At 32.9% G+C, this 20,988-nt stretch overlaps 1 protein-coding gene across 2 annotated transcripts in view; it reads right to left on the reverse strand.

Moving 5' to 3' along the window:
* Lac (septate junction protein lachesin) overlaps positions 1-20,620 on the reverse strand; it is a 60,706-nt gene extending 40,086 nt beyond the window's left edge. For both annotated transcript variants that reach the window (XM_085827731.1, XM_085827730.1), the window contains exons 1-4: positions 20,498-20,620; positions 16,405-16,514; positions 14,608-14,736; positions 1,090-1,189 (exon numbers count right to left, since the gene is read on the reverse strand). In XM_085827731.1, the coding sequence (XP_085683857.1) occupies positions 1,090-1,189; positions 14,608-14,736; positions 16,405-16,514; positions 20,498-20,543 (385 nt within the window). In that variant the 5' untranslated portion in view covers positions 20,544-20,620. The remainder of the gene's footprint in view (positions 1-1,089; positions 1,190-14,607; positions 14,737-16,404; positions 16,515-20,497) is intronic.
* Between the last annotated feature and the right edge of the window lie 368 nt (positions 20,621-20,988).

A 20,988-nucleotide genomic window follows, 5' to 3' on the forward strand; every position in this document is an offset into this window, starting at 1 on the left:
GAGCAGGCTTAGTGAGAAACTGCATTCTTTGTTTCTCCGCATCTCATCGGTCAGTTCATTGACATCAGAAAAGTGGGTCCACATCTGTGTTTCATTTCCTGTTTTTCTCATTCTTCTTTTGTCCCCCTTTTTTTGGAGGGGACGTTTGGTTATCAACTTACAAATTGTTGGGGTGATTTTCTGAAGGTCAAGGGTAATTTTATCAGTTAGCTGTTTGGTTTTTCACTAGGGCAGTTCTCTTTCACTTTCGTTCAAAGTTTCACTAGCACTACGTTTAATAGTTTTGAGTTGTAGACGTTTATTTAATTTTATGTTAAAGTTTATAATTTCTAATTGTAGATACAATATTAGTTTATTTTTTTTTCGTATTTTGAATTATTTTCAAAACGGATTGGAGAGGGCTAAAAATTTATGAAGCTACACGAATTGTTTTCAGATAGTGAATCTGATACAGATCCCAGTACACGCACAAAACATGCAATATTGGGTTGTGCTTTTTTAAAGGTGGTGTCACTTTCTTCGAAAAGTGCCACCACCACAAAAAAAAAAAAAAAAAAAAAAAAAAGATGAAAGTGTAAATAATGTAAATATATACCCAAGTTACTTTTTCCCATTCATATGCATGTAATCATCATATCACCAAAAAAGAACTTTTTAGAGGGGAGTAGAGTAGCAGGTTTCCCCGTGACACACCCTGGGTAATGCTAAATCTGCTACAGTATTCAGAATCTAGAGTTTTTTAATCGTAGGCAAAATCTCTTACTATTTTATGCGCTTCCTAGCAATGCTCATTTCAAAGCTCTATTCAATCAGTGTGCCCACAGAATCAAAACAATAAGTTCTACCTTCACAAAATTTTACTTGTGTACTCCTCTAGGTCTAATTAGTCTACCTACCCCCCCTTTTTTTTTATCAAAATTCCAACTTTAAAAGGTAGCATGCCGGAAAGGGTTAAATAGCCATTCATGAAATGATCAAGCAATAATATTTTTCATTACATTAGTACTTGTACATAATAAGAATGATAACAGTAAAATGTTAAACAAAGTACTGCAAGAATTAAGGGGAAGCCACCAATTATGCACTCACATCTCACGTGCACCCATACACTAGCACTCAATATACTTGCTGCACCAGTAATTACTTGGCATTCATAAAGGCCTGCATCTATTTCTTGTAGTTTAGTCATCTGAAAAGAGAAATGATATTCTAGACTTTACAAATGTATATAAAAGCATTATGAGGAGAGTACGGTATTAATGTAACATACATTTATTCTTAAACAACTATTCAAAAACTGCTTGCTTCTTTCATTTTAGTTTGGTAATGCAAGGATGTAGCATTTCTTTAACATATTTTCATGGTTGACTGTCTGTCAAACAAATAAGCATTTGATGACATATCCTCTAATTATTGTTTCCTTTTATTTTTATTTACTGTATTAGCTTCTCTTTGTGTAAATGGAAGTTATAACAACATACTTCAAAAAATAAAATTAAAAAACTTTTTATTTCCACTTATGGTAAAAACAAATATTCCATAACTAACACACTCTGAGTCAGTTAGTTACAACACAGCTTACTAGTTCTTTGATGTAACTGAACACCACATCATCACAGCTTTCCAGCACAACACACAAAAGACAATTCTATACACTAAATAACTATGCATATATGCATCAAGAGATTTATACCGAATACTAAGAATTTGCAAAATGGAATTCCTAATCCATAATTTAAATGGGTATCTCCCATTTTATAAATTTTAGCTATTATAAAGGGCCTAAATAAGTACTCTTTTGCAAAAAAAATCCAGATTTTCATTTGTATGAACAAAGGTGAAGATCAAAAATATGATTCATTGTTTGTTTTGGTAGTAACTGTATACAAGTTTGGGTAAATATAATGTTTAACATATAGGATTAATGCAATTTTTGCAAGAAATTTCGATTGTCTGCAAAAAGTAGTCAAGAGGGAGGGAGGAGGAAATTCTTATCCAAGAATATTTATTTCATTTTAAACCTTTCCAATGAATGAGAGCCCAACCAATTTCAATCTTTAATGCTGGGCCATGCTATGTCGGACAGGTGTTTGTGCATGAGTCAGACAGGATGTTTGGCTTGCGACATTTTTTTACAATAAAGATCAATGGACAATTGCTTGCATCTGAAATCCAGAGATGGTTCAAAACAGATGACATATAAACTTTGGTCTGGAGATGAGCATGGATGAGGAGTCAAGCATGGAACGGATTAAAGCTCTATAAATGCGGAACATAGAACGTTCTGCTCCCCATGAAGTATTGGCCAGGACTTTCAGTATGTTGAGAGCTTTAGCACATTTTTTCTTTAAACTTTAGATATGCGGAAGGAAAGTGAGCTTTCTGTCAAATATAACTACTAAGAGGTTTGCTTCTGGCTCAACGTGGTCAAAGAGCCGTCAAGGTGCAGCTCTGGATCAGGATGTAGATTGCTTTTGTGACAGAAATGCACGCAGAAGGTCTTCTGGCTAGAAAATTTAAAACCACTGTTGTTGGATCACTTTATAATTCTGTTTAGAGCAATTTGTAATTGTCTCTCAATGTATCTCATATCTTGATTGTGACAAGAGATCATCAAATCATCAACATACAGGGAACCATGTACTGTGAGAGAAAGTTCTCTTAAAATGGAATTAATTTTCAAGCTGAAAAGAGTGACACTGAGCACCGAATCTCGGGGTACACCTTCTTGTTGTACGAATACTTAAGAAAGCAACGAATCGATCTTAACTTGAAAAGTGCGGTCCTTCAGAAAGTTTTGAATGAAGATGGGTAAATTACCTCGCAACTCAGTATTGTAAAGGTCATGAAGAGTTCCATGCCGCCAAGTTCTATCGTACGCCTTTTCCATGTCAAAGAAGATTGAAACTGCGATTTCTTTTCACAAATGCATTGCGTACTGCGGTTTCTAAAATCAGGGCATTGTCAAGTGAAGATCTTCTCTGACGGAAACTACTTTGGCAAGGCAATAGGCAATGATTATTCGCCAGATAGTAGGCGAGACAGTGATTTACCATTTTTTGCATGATCTTGAAAAGGCAGCTAGTGAGCGCAATGGGGCGATAATTTAAAGGATTTTTCAGGTCAACGTCAGTTTTGCTGTAGGGATTACAAAGGTCCTGCGCCAGTTGGAAAAAGTTGTTCCTTCCATATCTTATTGTAAAGAGCGAGAAGGACCACTAGAGATTCATAGGGCAGATGCTTTATCATCAAATAACTTATGCCATCAGGACCAGGACAGGTCCTGTAAGTGCGAGATACTACACTTCTTAATTCAAACATGGTGAGATCTTTATCATAAGATTTTGCATTAGGATGGGAAAAGTCAATTTGAATCCTTTCCAAGCCCATCTTGGTGGACAGAAACTCTTTTGAGTAACTGCTACTGCCAAATACAGCAGCAAACATATCACCTAAAGCATTAGTTATTTCTTTTCTAGTGTTTATCACCTTTCCATCTTTTTCTAGAACAGAAAAGGAATAATCATTATATAGTTCAGAGGCTTTGCGGACTCTTTTCTAAACCTGTTTGCTAGACATTGAGGCGGTAATAGTGGACACACAGGTTACCCATGATTTTCTCTGACTTTGCCACCTCACTTTTATTGCATTCGCCTGAGCTTTTTGAAAGGCCAGAAGATTTGCCAATGTTGGATATTGGCGAAAGATACACCAAGCTTTCTTTTGCTCTCCCGAAATTTTAATGACAATCACTGTTCCACCAGGATTTAGGGAACTTTGACGAGAACTTCAGAATACTGAGTTCAGCTGCTTGTACAATAGTTTCAGAGATCATTTTTACTGCTGCATTAATCTCCACGTCGTTTACCATTTCTTCAGTCAGCAGAGCACAAGATCCCAATCAGTTTTATCGTAAAGTAAGCGTGGATGTCTTGAGATCATTGACTTTCCTGTAATATTAACAATCACTGGGAAATGGCCACTATCATAGAGATTCTTCCCTACAATGAAAGAGCAAAAAGGTAGTATGGATGGGGAACAAAAAACCAGATCAATTGCATGAAATGTTCTAGTCGGCTGGTGAAAGTAGGCGTAATCTCCATTATTAAGGAGACAAATAGAATGATCTTCCACCAATTGCTCGATCTGCCAGCCTCTTGAATTAGTGTCCCTGCTTCCCCATAAGGTACTATGTGCATTAAAGTCACCTAAAAGCAAAAAAGGTTCTGGGAGCTGCTCTATTATTCTGTCCAACTCTCTCTGATCAACATGCTCATGTAAGGGTAAATAAATAGTGGTGCATACCGAGATTCAAAAGCGGAAATTAATCTGCATCACCGCAGCTTGAAGGGAGGCCGTCACAGACAAAACAGTGTATGGGTGATTGTGCGAGGTGATAAGGTCCACACCACCACAGGCACAATTCCCAGATGACTTGTCCATTCTTACGGTGGTATATCTCCATATTTTAGCATGTCTGCTTGGTTTTAACAAGGTCTCCTGAAGTGCAAAGCAGGCAGGTTGATAGATGTTGATTAAGTCCTTGATATTATCCAGGTTTTGACGGAAACCCTGGCAATTCCATGAAATATATGTACCCATTATGGATGCTTGGTCTGGCTTTTTTTTTTTTTTTTTTTTTTTTTTTTACTTTCGAGGCAAAAGGTGTTTTGGAAGGGATAACCCTTGTTCAACATCCGTTTCACCCGACCTGAACTCATGCTTGCAATAGAACTTTGACTGCGAGTCCTGGGTTTTTGCTTATTTTTCTCTTTGATACTATCTCTACGTTTGTTCTGTTGGACATCCTGTTTTCCTTTGGATGCAGTCACTGGCGTACTACTTTCAATATCAGGTTTTCCTCCTGATTTTTGGTTTCTAAGATCTTCCGTCATTGCTAGCTCTTTTTTCTGCGCAATTACTGTGGTCTGTGTTGATATTGGTCTGACTGATTTTGTTGCGGATGCATAAGATTTGTTAGTCTGGGCTGATTAGAGAGAACAAGTCTTTTGGCTTCTGCAAATGATATCTTTTGTGTAACTTTAATGTTTTAAATTTGTTTTTCTGTCTGCCATTTCGGACATGATCTTGAAAACACTGGGTGCTTCCCTTTACAATTTATACATAAGTGGGCAGCAGAGCAGTCTTTACTCGCATGGCCTACGATGGAACATCGAGCGCACGTGAGGCTACCACGACAAGAGGTCTTTCCATGTCCAAAGCACTGACATTGAAAGCAACGCACTGGATTCGGTATATATGGTCTGACTGGACAGTTTAGGTATAAAGCTTTGATGTTTTTAGGCAGGTTAGGAGACTTGAAAGTAAGTATTGCATGTTTAGTGGGGATGAGTTGACCTTCTTTCTGTATTTTGATCGAGCAGCACACACTTTTTGATCTGCCAACTCTTTAACAAATTCCTTTCTAGTTACTGACAGTACGTCTATTTCAGAGATTACTCCTTGGGGCAAATTTAGAGTGTTATGTTGCTTAACTGCAATGTTTGTTTGTCCTAGTTTAGTTAGTTTCAAAAGACTATTAGACTACTTTCCGGACACAGTTTTTATCAAAAGGTCTCCAGAATGAAGCCTCTTAATATTTTTTGGTTATCCTACAAAAGACAAAAGATGTTTGTTTATTAGAAAGGGTTACATTCTTTTCAAATCTTCAGAGCTGGTCATAATTAAGAAACGTGGACAAAATACATCTGATACAGTGCTTTCTATGTCGCTTCTTAGTTTTTTGGTCACAATTGGAGTATCGATTACATTGTTGGAGCAGGAAAGTATCATACTATTCATATTTGAGTGGAGAAAGATTCGGGTCCGACTGTCCCACCCACCATGGAGCAAACAAGGGGACGCAGATTCCTACGCCAGGGCTAGCTGGACCTATACGCTAATTGTAGTATTACAGTATTAAAGAGAAGGCTACCCCATTGTGTACCATTCCATGTTTCAAAGTCTACCATACACAAGTGCTTTTAGGTAAATAAATTTGTACATATTCATTAAGTTTTTTATTATTATAATATTATATGCCTTATTGATTTGCAAATTAATTATTTAATGCCTTCCTATGTTTGAAAAATTCAGAACCACAACATTATTATACCAATAAATAAATAACATGTGAAAATATAATGACAAATAAAGTATTATTTATTATAGCATAACATAATGTTTTTATTAGTTTCATAGAAATCAGTGTAAAATAGTAACTTTCTAAAAAGATGCATGTCTTTTCTTTCAAAAAGGTCTCTATTTTTGCTCATAGTTACATTTAACAAAAAAGCATCTAGGATAGGGGTTCCTAAACAGAAGGGTATTTCTTAACTTCAGGGGGAAATGCAGTCAGACTTTTATCTTTAGCGTTTAAGTTTGTGATTAAAAAATACTACTTCCATTTAAGTTTTGGTATTTATCAACATTTCCTGTACTTTTATTTAATTTATAAAACAAGTTAAAAATAATATAAATTTAAATCAATTTATATCTTTTTTTTTTTTTTTTTTTTTTTGAGTTTTGGAAAGGAGGAAAGGAATGATGAAAGGGATGCATGAGCATAAAAAGATTGAGAACCACTGATCTAACGAGAAAATAAATGCTACCTGTTTCCAATATGACTGACAGTCTGGAAAGAAAAAATTGTTTAATCTTACAAACCTTCAAAGGGTTAAGAGTAACTGCTTTTTTGTTTTATGTCACTTTTGGTCTTAAAAAAAGATTTCAACTGGTATGTCCATTTTCAGAATTAATTAATTCTGAAGTTTTTAAACTATAAAGGACTTTAATTGCAAATGTCTAGTATTCAAGTGCCAAAAAATAAGAAGTTTCAATGTACAGTCAAGAGTCGTTAATTCGGACACCCATAATCCGGAATGATCTATAATCCGGACCTCAAAGCTAAAAACTTTCTGCGCATGCGCCGCGTTGGCACATGCGTTTTACATGTGCGTGTAAGACCTGGACGACTGCGCACATGTGTGCGCGCAGGTGCAGAATACGTTTTCGCCTTCGCGTTTAATGTATAACGGACAGTGTAAGCTAAAATGATCTAATTATCTATTTCAGTTAATGTTAATGATTGTGTTGTTTCTTTATTTTCGAATTGGATCCCGCTTATTACTTTTTGCAGACTGTTAGTGCAATTTTATAAAAGTAAACTTGAACTTTCGATTATGTCAAATAGAATTTCCGATGCTGGAATTTCCAAAGGATCTACAAAACGAAAGTATGTTTCCATGTCCATCAAACAAAAAGTGGAATTGCTGCAAAAATTGGATAAAGGCATACCTGTCTCAAAGTTATGCAAGGAATATAACATTGGAAAGTCAACTGTATATGACATAAGCAAAAAGAAAAAGGAACTTTTTGATTTTTTTGTGGATTCCGACACCCCACTTGCAATGAGTAACAGAAAAAGGGTTCGTTATGCTAAAAGTGACGATCATGACAGAGTGATGATTGAATGGGTCAGACAGCGTTGCAGCGAGGGCATGCCATTGACGGGTCCAATGGTAATGGCTCAAGCCAAAATATTTCATGAAGAAATGAACTTAAACGGAGAGTGCACATATACAACAGGTTGGTTAACAAAATTTAAAAATCGCCATGGTATAAGACAATTAAAAATTTCTGGTGAAAAATCTTCAGCTGATACTGAAGCTGCTGAACAATTTGCAGATGAATTCATCGAATTCATTACTAGTGAACAATTATGTGCAGAACAAATTTACAATGCTGATGAAACTGGTCTTTTCTGGCAATATGTACCGCGAAATACCTTGGCAACCTCCACAGAAAAGGCTCCAACTGGTGTCAAAGATTCCAAAGCGAGACTAACAATTTTAGCGTGCGCAAATGCTGCAGGAACGCACAAGTGCAAACTTTTTGTAATCGGAAAACATGCACGACCTCGACCGTTTAAAGGAGTAACGATTTTCCCTGTTATATATCGCGCAAATAAAAGAGCATGGATGACACAAGTGTTGATGAATGATTGGTTTGAAAATCATTTTATACCCGAGGCTCGGCGACATTTGAATTCAGTTGGTTTACCTGATAACTCAAAAATAGTTCTGATTGTTGATAACTGTTCAGCGCATACTTCACTTAAAGTTTTAGTGAAAGGTAATGTATCTGTGTTATTCTTCCCTCCAAATTGTACGTCTATCATTCAGCCTATGGATATGGGAATAGTGCACGCGCTGAAATGCAAATATAAAACAGCATTTTTAAAATCTATGTTAAATTTCTTGAACAGTGGCAAGAAAGACTATTCAAGAATTTTTGAAATTTTTTAGCATAAAATCTGCCGTGTGGAGCATCGCAAGATTGTGGAAGGATGTGTCTTCAAGAACGTTAAAAAATGCTTGGCATAATTTATGGCCATCTACCATATTTCATGGTGAGGAGGATGAAGATGATAGCGGCGAATTTGAAGGTTTTTGGACATCGCAAACTAAAGGTGAAATTTTTCAGTTATTGGATTTTGTAAAGAAATGTGGAGAAGCGGTAATAAATGAAGATGATATAAGAGAAGTTTTTCATTGCGACGACAATGCACCAATCATCAATCAATTAACGGACAGCGAAATATGTAGTATGGTTCTAGATCCAGAAAATATCGCTTCCGATAGTGAAAAAAGTGACACAGACGTTACCGAAAACGAAACAATTTCGATTGACAAATTAGTCGATATTCTCGACACCGCAATTATAGGACTTGAACAGCGGAACTTTGTAACTGAACAAGAAATTATGTCTGTTTATAGAATTAAAGAGAAAGTATTATCACATAAAACGTAACAACTTAAACAACTAACATTGATAGAAATGTTTAATAAAGTAAACAAATAAATATTAAGCTTTTTTTTTGTAAATTTTGTACCCTTTAGATCATAATTGTTCTTTATTTCATAAATTACGGTTTCATATTTTTAATTTTAGAATTTCTGCATGCCATCTTACGAGATTTAAACTGAAGATCTATAATCCGGAAAAATCGATAATCTGGAATCGCCGAAGTCCCGACGAGTCCGGATTAACGACTTTTGACTGTATATACAAAAATTCTTTCAAATGAAAGACTTACCTTTGCTCAGGAACTTCTGAAGGAAACAAAATAAGTTATTACAGTCAAAAGTCTTTAATCCGGACTAGTCGGGACTTCGGTGATTCCGGATTATCGATTTTTCCGGATTATAGATCATCAGTTTAAATCTGGTAAGATGGCATGCAGAAATTATAAAATAAAAAATATGAAACCGTAATTTATAAAATAATGAGCAATTATGATCTAAAGGGTATCAAAATTTACAAAAAAAAGAAGCTTAATATTTATTTGTTTACTTTATTAAACATTTCTTTCAACGCGCGCATGCGTAAAGCATACCTTACGCATAGCCGAAATTAGAAAATTGCAACCAGAAAACTATTTGATTTGTATTCGTAATATTTATAATGACGAGGAATTTGATTTAAATCATATCAAAGACGGAGTACATCGAGATTAAATACTACATTTAGTAAGGAATTATAAGCCGAATAAAATAAAAACATCTGCCCTGAAAATAACTATAGTGCTGACAGATCAACTACCAGTTCATAGCGTGCCGCGACATCCCCCCCCCGTGCGCAGAGCAGCGTGAAATTGATAAACAGATTTCCGAACGGTTAGATAAACAAAGGATATGGCTTTATCCATTTTTTTGTAGCAATTCGTTTTTTGTTTGATGGACATCGAAACATACTTTCGTTTTCTAGATCCTTTGGGAGCTCCAGCATCGGAAATTCTATTTGACATTATCGAAAGTTCAAGCTCACTTTTATAAAATTGCTCTTACAGTCTGCAAAAAATAATAAGCCGGATCCAATTCGAAGATTAAGGAACAACGCAATCATCAACATTAACTGAAATAGATAATTAGAGCTTATACTGTCCGTTATACATTAAACGCGCACGCGAAAACGTATTCTGCGCTTGCGCAAACGCATATTTTGCAGTCGTAAATGTCTTGCGCACACGTGTAAAATGCCTATGCGCATGCGCAGAATGATTTTAGCTTTGAGGTCCGGATTATGGGTGTCCGAATTAACGACTTTTGACTGTATATCATTTTGATACATTTCTCTGTTTACTAATACAAAACTTTAAATGTCACGGAAAATTGAACATGCAATATTACCAGGTCACTGATATTATAACATGCTCTCTTTTGTACACCTGCAGTTTTGCCAAGTTATACACATAATATCAAATGCACAGACAAAGCAACCATGCAATAAATTTATATTAAATAGTAACATATTTATTTTTATTTTACTCATATAATCTTATAAATGTTTTTGACTAATTTCAAAAAGCAAGTTATATTAATTTTATATATGCCCTATGTATAAATATTATTAGCACAAGAGATTCTACTCGTCTCGATTCTATCAATTTTCAAATAATAGAATGGATGTTGTAACCAAATGTTATTGCCACGTATTATTTTTAAAGAAATAATAAACTGTATGGTAATACTTAATACTCTATCCCAGGGATGGGCAAACTTTTTCGATCGCGGACCAAAAATCGAAAAAAAAAAAGAGTTAGGCAGACCAAGATAAATTTTTCTGAAATTTTAAAAACAATATACAAGTATTACAATTTAAGTATGTTAATGCAATGAATGAAATTGTGATTTCATTTTTAAAAGTTCCTTATATTGAGCTTCGAAGTGAGATGTACTGATTCTAAGGAATGAGGCTAAATGCTCATCTGTCAGCCTACTTCTGAAATAATTCTTTCTAAGGTTCATTGTTGAAAACACTTGTTCACATATATAAGATGAAGCAAACATAGCACTGATTTTCTGGGCGTGAGATATTAAATTTGGGAAACTTACTTTCGATAATGATTTGTAATATTCTAACATTGGTATATTTAGAAACAACTGTTTGAGATGATTGTTAGATTGCAACTTTTCTCTTGCATCTTGACATTCAAGTTGCTCATATGACAAAGAAGATCTGTGAAAAATGCAAAGTCCAAAGGCCATTCTGTATCTTCTAACATTTCACACTCTGCAGAAGACTGTTCTCATGGAAGAAAGACGTAATGTCGTCTTTCAGCTGCCAAACTTGATCAAAAACACATTCTGCACTAAGCCACCTTACTTTCGTGTAATACAGTACATCAGAGTATTCAGGTTGGACGGACTGAAGAAAATCTCGAAATTGCCTGTGAATAAGCCCACGAGATCGAATAGTATTTACAAGCTTCACGACTGCATCAAGTACGGGTTTCATATTCAATGCAGATTTACACAGAGCATCTTGACACAATGTAAAACACTTTTTTCCCGGGATAGTTTTGATTAAAGAATCCAAGAAATCCAGATTTTTTTCCTGTCATATTTGGCGCTCCATCGGTCGTAATATTAAATATATTTGTTATAGGCACTTTCAAAAGTTAAAAGCCTTTCCTGATATTCACAAAAAATATCACATCCTATTGCAGTTCCCTTTAAAGAACACATGCACACCAGTTCCCCAGTAATTTCAAAGTTTTCACCAACTCAATCGAGTAAGTAGTATCATTTATATCAGTGCTTTCATCCATAGCTATGGAGTAAAATTTAAACTGGCCAATCTTTCACTCTAATTATGATGTCAAATTTTTATCGATGTCTTCGATTCTAGAAGTCACCATTTTTCGAGATAAGCTTACAGTCTAAAATTTATTTTTCTTGTCTGGACATAAAAAATCACAAACTTGGAGCATGCATTGTTCAACGAACTCCCCATTGCATGTATAGCTGCTTCTTGGATACAGTTTAGTTTCTTTAAAAAAATTTGTCAACCTGATAATTTTTTACAAAGACTTTCTGCATTTTGTTTTCTTTCATATTCGGATACTGCTTCCTGATTGGAATTCTTATGCTTAGATGTGAAATTACGAGAAACGTTATATTCTTTAAGAACTGCTACAGCTTCATTGCAGACTGGTTTATCTTTTACAACTATAAAAAAATATTTCCAGGTCCATTCATCATTAAAAGCACAGCATTATGAATCAACTTTACGTTTTTTAGTAACCATTTTGGAGTTGAAATATTTTATGAATAACCCAAACAAGCACTAGTTACGCTATACTTTTAACAATTTCACCAATATTCACAGTGATGCTATATGTCTACAATCTTTCCATACACAATCAATAATATTAGAACTTGCACCAAAAGAAAAAGCTGCTGGCTGGAAGTTAAAATGCACAGTCTGCCACATGTGAAGTCTAATTCACCTACCTTGGATTCCCATATGTCTTCTCCCTGAAAAAGAGATAACGATTCTTGGCGCCAATCTACAGCTATAACTAACAAAAAACTTCCGCTTTTAACACTTTAACGATTAAAAGCTGTTTGTGCTTGCTATTTCCGTCGATTTTTGTTTTTTGTAAAAGAAAAACAGATAAAGTAAAAAGATCATCCGTCCTTTGAAAATAAGGAAGAAAAAAGTAATATTCAAACAAAGCATGAAAGGAGATGGATACATAATGTATAAACATATATTTTTTTTAATTTTGCCTTAAGAACGGCAAATTAAAATTCTATCTGCGGGTCGGATAGTCCTCCGGCAGGCAGTAGTTTGTCCATCCCAATACGTTATTTCAAAATATGATGTTATTCTGTTGTTGAATTTTATGAAGAGTAAATTCAAATAAATACAGCTAAAAAGGCAAAAAGTTAACTTTGGTATGATAAACAAATAAAAGACTGAAAAAAAAAATATATATGGCAACAATTCATTGAGAAATCTAAGAATATGGTGCTTTCAAAAAAATTTTGTAATTACTGTTGAATTTTTGCAGTATAACTATAAAGAAAGTATAATTAATAATAAAATTAAAAAAAAAAAGTTGTACTAGGAGGAGTAAGTCCAACAGCAGATTGGTAAACTACAAACTCAGCGAGAGGATAAAGAAAAAAACCCTCATACAAAATCCAAATCTAAATCTTTTCCTGTCTTCTTTTCTTATTCTTTTTTTTTAAATACTTTTAACTACTTTTATTTAAATTTGCTGTTACACCATTTAATGCTTTATTAAAAAACATCTTAATTTATTACAGATTTAAAACGAATATGCTATAGGAGTATAATACATTTCAAGATGTTTATACTTGATTATTAAAAGTCAATAATGCTCTAAAACTAATATCCTCAAAACATATACAGTCAAAACTCGTTAATCCGGACACCCATAATCTGGACCTAAAAGCTACAAACTTTCTGTGCATGCGTGTTAATGCATAATGCGTTCACGCATGTGCATAATACTTTTACGCATGCGTGTTTAAGGTATAACGGACGGTATAAGCTAAGCTAAAATTATCTAATTATCTATTTCAGCTAATGTTGCAGATTGGATTGTTCCTTAATCTTCGAATTGGATCCGGCTTATTATTTTTGCAGACTGTTAGAGCAATTTTATAAAGGTAAGCTTGAACTTTCAATTGTGTCAAATAGAATTTCCGATGCTGGAGCTACCAAAGGATCTACAAAGCGAAAGTATGTTTCGATGTCCATCAAACAAAAAGTGGAATTGCTGCAAAAAATGGATAAAGGCATATCCTTTGTTTCTCTAACTATTCCGAAATCTGTTTATCAATTTTACGCTGCTCTGTCGGGCGGGGGGACGTCGCGGCACGCAATGAATTGGAAGTTGATTTGTCAGCACTATTCTTATCTTCAGGGCAGACTTTTTTTTTATTTGGCTTATAATTCCTTACTAATTGTAGTATTTCATCTCGATGAACTCTGTCTTTGATATGATTTAAATCAAATTCCTCATCATTATAATTCCCTTCTGATAGTGAAGAAAGCGACACAGAGGTTATAGAAAATGAAAGAATTTCGATTGACAAATTAGTCGGTATTCTTGACACAGCAATTATAAGACTTGAACAGCAGAACTTTGTAACTGAAGAAGAAATTATGTCTGTTTATAGAATTAAAGAGAAAGTATTATCACATAAAACGAAGCAACTTAAACAACTTCCATTGAAAGAAATGTTTAATAAAGTAAACAAATAAATATTAGGCTTTTTTTTTTTTTTTTGTAAATTTTGATACCCTTTAGATAATAATTGTTCTTTATTTCATAAATTACAGTTTAATATTTTTAATTTCATAATTTCTGCATGCCATCTTACCAGATTTAAACTGATGATCTATAATCCAGAATCGCCGAAGTGCCGACAAGTCCGGATTAAAGACTTTTGTATATTGTACTATGCCTGAAATAAGATTTCTGTTCACTATCAAACTGCTAACCTACATTCATGGGGAGGGGGTGTTAACCTTTACAAGCTTTACTGATTAACTAAAAATATATTTGAGGAATTCATTTACACTAAAATTTAACATTTTAAAAAACACATCCTTGAATATGCCTGGATCCTCAACAAGTACAAATAATAAATATAGATTGTACATGCATATTTTAACAAGAGTTTATTGTATATGCATTCAGCTTTTAGGTAACAGATAAAACAGTCAAGAAAAATTACACTATTATTATTTAAAAAAAAAAAAAAAAAAAAAAGAAGAGAAGTTTACCTTTAAAATGTAGGTATTGGTCTTATCATCATGTCGAACGGAATACCTGTCTACAGGAACTATTTGACTAGTGCCAGATGCAATAAAAAGACGATCTGCATCTTCAGTGGTCCTTCTTACCCACACAGTCTACAAAAGAAAACTCTGAATGAGAAAAAAACATAGTTTCTGATTATCCACACCCCCATTGAAAGTTGTGGAAAAGTATTCATGAGGCAAAGCAGTGTGCCACCAAAAAGCATTTATGTCGTAATCCAGGTATGCACATTCTGTTTTAGCCAATGCATGGTGTCAAGTTTGTACAATTCTCTGATGTCTTAAAGCGAAAACAGATCACTGTGTACATAACACAAAAAAGAAAGATTTCGCTAAAATGGTACGTGTTTTATTACTAATGGTTCTTGCTTTTTAAATTTTATTGATTGATTGCTTTTACATGGAAATGCCTCCATTTTCAAAATGACTGCTGCTTTTCCTGCATTAGCTACGTGAAAAAATAGTCGGTAATGAATTCACAGTTTTCAGTTGAGGTGGAAATAATCCGAAAATACTGAGAAATATATAATTTTAAAATCAGTTCTTTATAATGCTGATTTTAATCTCAAGACATAATATTTAAAACTATCAACTTTTGAAAGAAATTTGTTCTATACAAATATTAAAATTAATGGTACTTGCTTATTTTTATGACCATCATTTTTCAAATAGCCTCAAAAGCATCGATAGTCTTCACATATATTGCAAACCACAGCCAAACGGGCTGGCAGTCCTTACCAGGATTACTTTTAGCTTGTTCATCATGAGTGGCCAACATATTTTTGTAATCTTTTTTTTTTTTTTCTTTAAGGAAAAATTTAACAATTCACAATTTCTTATTATTCACTTGCCACAAGAAGAGTTCGAGTAGGTCACATATTAAAGCTTTTTCAATTACTGTAATAATATTTAATTTACCGAGGAGTGAGGAAGATGCTATATGATTCTTCCAAGAAATTTTCCTTGCATGACCACAAAATAAATCTATACATCGATGAAAGCATTTCGAGCAACAATGTGAAAAAGAAGCATAGATTCTGACAAATGGTTCAGAATACCATTTATAAAAGTGTTGAATTGTACTATTTGGTAGAGAAACTGCCACTGATTAAATAACATGAGAATCAATTCAGCCTTTGCAAAAATAGTTACAGAGCAGAACAATTTTATGAGAGAGGCATATGTTTAATCTGACAATCAAACAAGGGAAAAAAGTGATCATCCAGTAAAGTAAGGAAAGAAGATCTGCTCAAAAATCTTATAACAATCTTTAATAATTACAAATTTTTATTTAAATTATATCTGCGATAAATACAAGTTTTTAAAAATAAAATAAAACATATATACTGCAATTTAATTTATACAAAATACATATAACAAATTTTTCTATTGCAAAACTCTTAAAATATACAAATGAATATGAAGAAAAAATTAAAAAATAAGTGCTAATTTCCATTGTTCAAGTTCTTGAATAATTTTAGAAAACATTAAATAAAATGTAAGTATATACAGACTTTAGACGAAATCTGATTTTGTACGGCACAATTGTGTATTCTCAAAATAAATAAATAATTTAAAAAAAAAAAAAAATTAAGTTCTTAAAAGTAAAAAGAAAAATGAAAGCACAGTATTCTTACAGTTTTTAAATTTCACATAACAAAATGAAAAAAATAAAATAAAATATTTACTCATTCTAGAAAAATACACGATTTAAATTCCAAAATTTAAAATAAATAAGCAAAGTTCACAATGAAGTCTTACTGAATAATCTTTTGCATACTCAAGACCACATTCTAATTCAACCGTGTCTCCAATATTTACAACTTTCTCTTTCGAAATATATTTTATTGTGGGGCTCCTTTGAGCTGTCACTGAAAGGAAAAAAAGTAAATGTGACAGTAAAAATATGATCTAACAATTCATAATTCAAATAACTATTGTATGCACTTTTAATTTATATTGAATGATAAAACTTTGAGCATAATTTTAAAGCAAAAATATATCTTTTATAATCAAGTACACAAAATGTTTCACATATTAATACAGTCTAAAGTTTTTCATCCGGACTCGTCGGGACTTCTGCGATTCCGGATTATAGATCAGTTTAAATCTGGTAAGATGGCATGCAGAAATTATAAAATTAAAAATATGAAACTGTAATTTATGAAATAAAGAACAATTATGATCTAAAGGGTATCAAAATTTACAAAAAAACCTTAAGATTTATTTGTTTACTTTATTAAACATTTCTTTCAACGTGCGCATGCGTAAAGCATACATTACGCATACTCGAAATTAGAAAATTGCAACCAGAAAACTATTTGATGCGTATTCGTGATATTTATAATGAATTTGATTTAAGTCATATCAAAGACAGAGAACATCGAGATGAAATACTACATTTAGTAATGAATTATAAGCCGAATAAAATAAAAACATCTGCCCTGAAGATAAGGATAGTGCTGATAAATCAACTTCCAGTTCAATGCACGCCACAACGTTCCCCTTCCCCGCAGAGCAGCGTGAAATTGATAAACAGATTTCGGAATGGTTAGAGAAACAAAGGATATGCTTTTATCCATTTTTTTGCAGCAATTAAACTTTTTTTTGATGGACATTGAAACATGCTTTCGCTTTGTAGATCCTTTGGTAGCTCCAGCATCGGAAATTCTATTTGACATAATCGAAAGTTCAAGCTTACCTTTATAAAATTGCTCTAACAGTCTGCAAAAAATAATAAGCTGGATCCAATTCGAAAGTTAAGGAACAAAGCAATCTGCAACATCAACCGAAATAGATAATTAGAAAATTTTAGCTTAGCTTATACCGTCTGTTATACATTAAAAGCGCATGCATGCATGTTTATGCGCATGCATAAAAGTATTACGCACATGCATAAGCACATGCGCAGAAAGTTTGTAGCTTTCAGGTCTGGATTATAGATCATTCCGGATTAACGACTTTTGACTGTAGTCAGTCATAATTCTTTCTATTATGTCAATGTTAAAGCACCAATTGGCATTCCTACATTATTAAATTATTCCCCTTAATAATTATTAAAAATATCAAACTCTAACACTATAACTTTTCAATCAAACATAACATGTAGTTAAAAGCTTATTTTGATTGAATTTGTATCAAATGAAATTATTGCCACAGTAGAAATAAAGAGCTAAACATTCAGCAAAGTCAAAATTTTTGTGGACTATAATTCAAATAATAAAAAAAATATTTAAAACAAATCTACAATATTCTACAGCTAACAGATTGCAAATTTTTCGACAAACTGAACTTTCACATCATAGCATATACAATTCTGTACTTTACAGTGAAATGATTTCTATATACAGTACAAAGTCTGTAATCCAGAGGTCCATAACCCAGAATGATCTATAATCCGGACCTCAAAGCTACAAACTTCTGTCGCATAATACGTTTACGCATGTGCGTTTACTTTATAACAGACGGTATAAGCCAGGCTAAAATTATCTGAGCCATTTCAGTTAACGTTGCAGATTGTGCTGTTCCTTAATCTTCTAATTGGATCCGGCTTATTATTTTTTGCAGACTGTTAGAACAATTTTATAAAAATTAAGCTTGAACTTTCGATTATGTAAAAAAGTTTCCAATTCTGGAACTGCCAAAGGATCTACAAAGTGAAAGCATGTTTTGATGTCTTTTAAACAAAAAGTGGAATTGCTGCAAAAAATGGATAAAGGCCTATCTGTCTCAAAATTATGCGAGAAGTATGGCATTGGAAAGTCTACTATACATGACACAAAAAAAAAGGAACTTTTTGAGGAAGCATCTTAAACAACTTACATTGAAAGAAATGTTTAATAAAGTAAACAAATAAATATTAAACTTGTTTTTTGTAAATTTTGATACCCTTTAGATCATAATTGTTCTTATTTCATAAATTACGATTTCATATTTTTAATTGTATAATTTCTGCATGCCATCTTACCAGATTTAAATTGATGATCTATAATTCGGAAAAAACCCTAATCCGGAATCGCCGAAGTCCCGATGAGTCCGTATTAAGGACTTTGTACTGTACTAGGGGTAACTTCATGTCAATAACAGCTGCACATTTCAATTCAGAAAAGTTAGAGACCATTTTTTATAAACCTATTCCAAAGGTCAGACCAACAAGTCTCTCTGGCTTTGTTATGATCACGACTGAGATTTTGTTTATTTCCGTTATTTTTATACGAAAGAATAAGCTGATTAAAGACAAATATAATCCTTAAATTTTTAAACAGCAATTTTGTAGCTGTCTAAAATTTATGATATAGCTCCGGTTTAAAGAGTAGACATTTTATCATAATTCTGTAAAGTACCGAAATACTTTTGGATTTTTATAAAGGATATAAAAATGAATCCCGCTACACAAAACGTATCATTATCATGTGTAATGTAAATACAAGCCAATTTTCTAGTGGGAAAATCATGCCCATGCCTTTGCCAACCCTCAAGCAGATACCTCTTTTACTTTGCCATATACAATATGCTACCCTAACACTCCATGATAAATATATCAATAATTATTTTTTTTTTAATTTTCATTTTTACAGGAATTTTTTGTTTTTTCTTTTATTGAATGGAGGATTAAGATTTCACTTCCTTTTTTTGCATGTTAAGTTGCTACATTTGAGTTAAAATTATGTGTTATTTTTTTCACTTTATCTAAATCTCCTAAAATTAAAATAACTGTTAACAAATTATCTGTACTACAAAGTATATCTTTTCAGCTTGTGGCTCAGAAGTAAAATATCACATTTGTCACTTTTCTCTCAAAATAAACTGCTTAGCCTCCTTATATATGGTACTCCAAATTAGTGATTCTTGATGATTTAGGTACTCTTCTGTTACCAGGACTGGGTTCAGAAAGATAATGTACATATGCATGTATTTATAAATATATGTGTTCTTGTATGCATGTGTATATTCACATGAATATGTATATTCTTTACATATACATTTCTGAATCCAGTCCCGATAAAAGAAGAGTACAGAAATTTATTGTGTTAAACAAATCCAAACCAATGCATTATACAGAACCACTACATCAATTTTAAATCATCAGAAATTTTCTTAATCTTAGATAGTAAGCCTAGTCAACAAGCATTTCTTTTAGAAATAACAATTCATCACATAATTCAGTGAAGTTGCCAAATACCTATATTTTTTTTATAACAACTGATATTTATTCCTCCCCTTTTTTTTCATGAACTGGTTGGGTGAATTATAAAAATCTAATAATTTTGTTCCAGAATTAAAAATAAATATCCTCTGATCAAGCAGAGTTCCACAAAGGACCAATTTTTAGCCATCATGAAATTTTTCAATGTAAATAATATTTAGGTTTTGAGAACAATTCTAAATATCCTAATTATTACTACCATAACCTAGCATTTATACAAAACTCCCATCACAATTTGATTATTTCTTAGTACTAGAACAAAGGGGGGGGAAGAGAGAACTGTATGTAATCTTTACACGAAACTATAGAGCTATCAATCAGAAAACACAGAATTAACATAACCAGAAATTCAGTATTACAACATTTTGTTGAATATGATTGGTATTTCTGATAATTCCCATAATTAAATTAAAAAGAAAAATGCGCAGCATCAGACAGAATCGATTAAAATTAGCGTAACATGAAAACTTCATTATGTCATATTCAATATCTTTTGAGTCATCAAATGTATCGATCTAGTAAACAGATAACGCAATATAAACAAAATAATTTTTTAAAGATACGATGCTTCAGAAAAACTATTTAATGCACAATTTGCCCATACCTAAATGCATATATAAACAAAACTGATTACACAGAAAAACCAACCTGAATTTGAACAAGCAAGAAATATGTAAACACACACGACCAACATTTTCAAAATTTAGCAGCCACTAGTCACGCCTTTAACGGCAGCGTTCATAACACTGTTGCCATGCGCCAAATAATAAATGTTACGAAAAAACATTATTAAATGTCAAAGTCCGTAGAAAGAACTGGTTAGCTCACTTGGAGTAAACAAACGAAAAGCCAGCGACTCGTTCGGCTGTGACATCAGTGAAGTTTGCTGTAGCATCTCCTAATAGTAGTTTCGTATTTCCTTTTGAAATATTTTCTGTTTTTCATCGGAAAAGTAAAAAATCTAATATTTGGAGTTGAAACTTAACTACCTAAAATATTGTTTACTGTACAGAATAAGTTCTAATTACGAAAAGTTCCCTCAGTAATTTATTGTTTCATCAAAAATCTTCCAAACTTCCTTACAGAATTTGCTATTCAAGATTCAGCTGTTTATACCGTTACTCATTTTAGCTTCAACA

This window comes from Stegodyphus dumicola, chromosome 12 (assembly GCF_044657685.1).
Source record: "Stegodyphus dumicola isolate Sdum_Otavi_A_Nest chromosome 12, ASM4465768v1".
NCBI lineage: Eukaryota > Metazoa > Arthropoda > Arachnida > Araneae > Eresidae > Stegodyphus > Stegodyphus dumicola.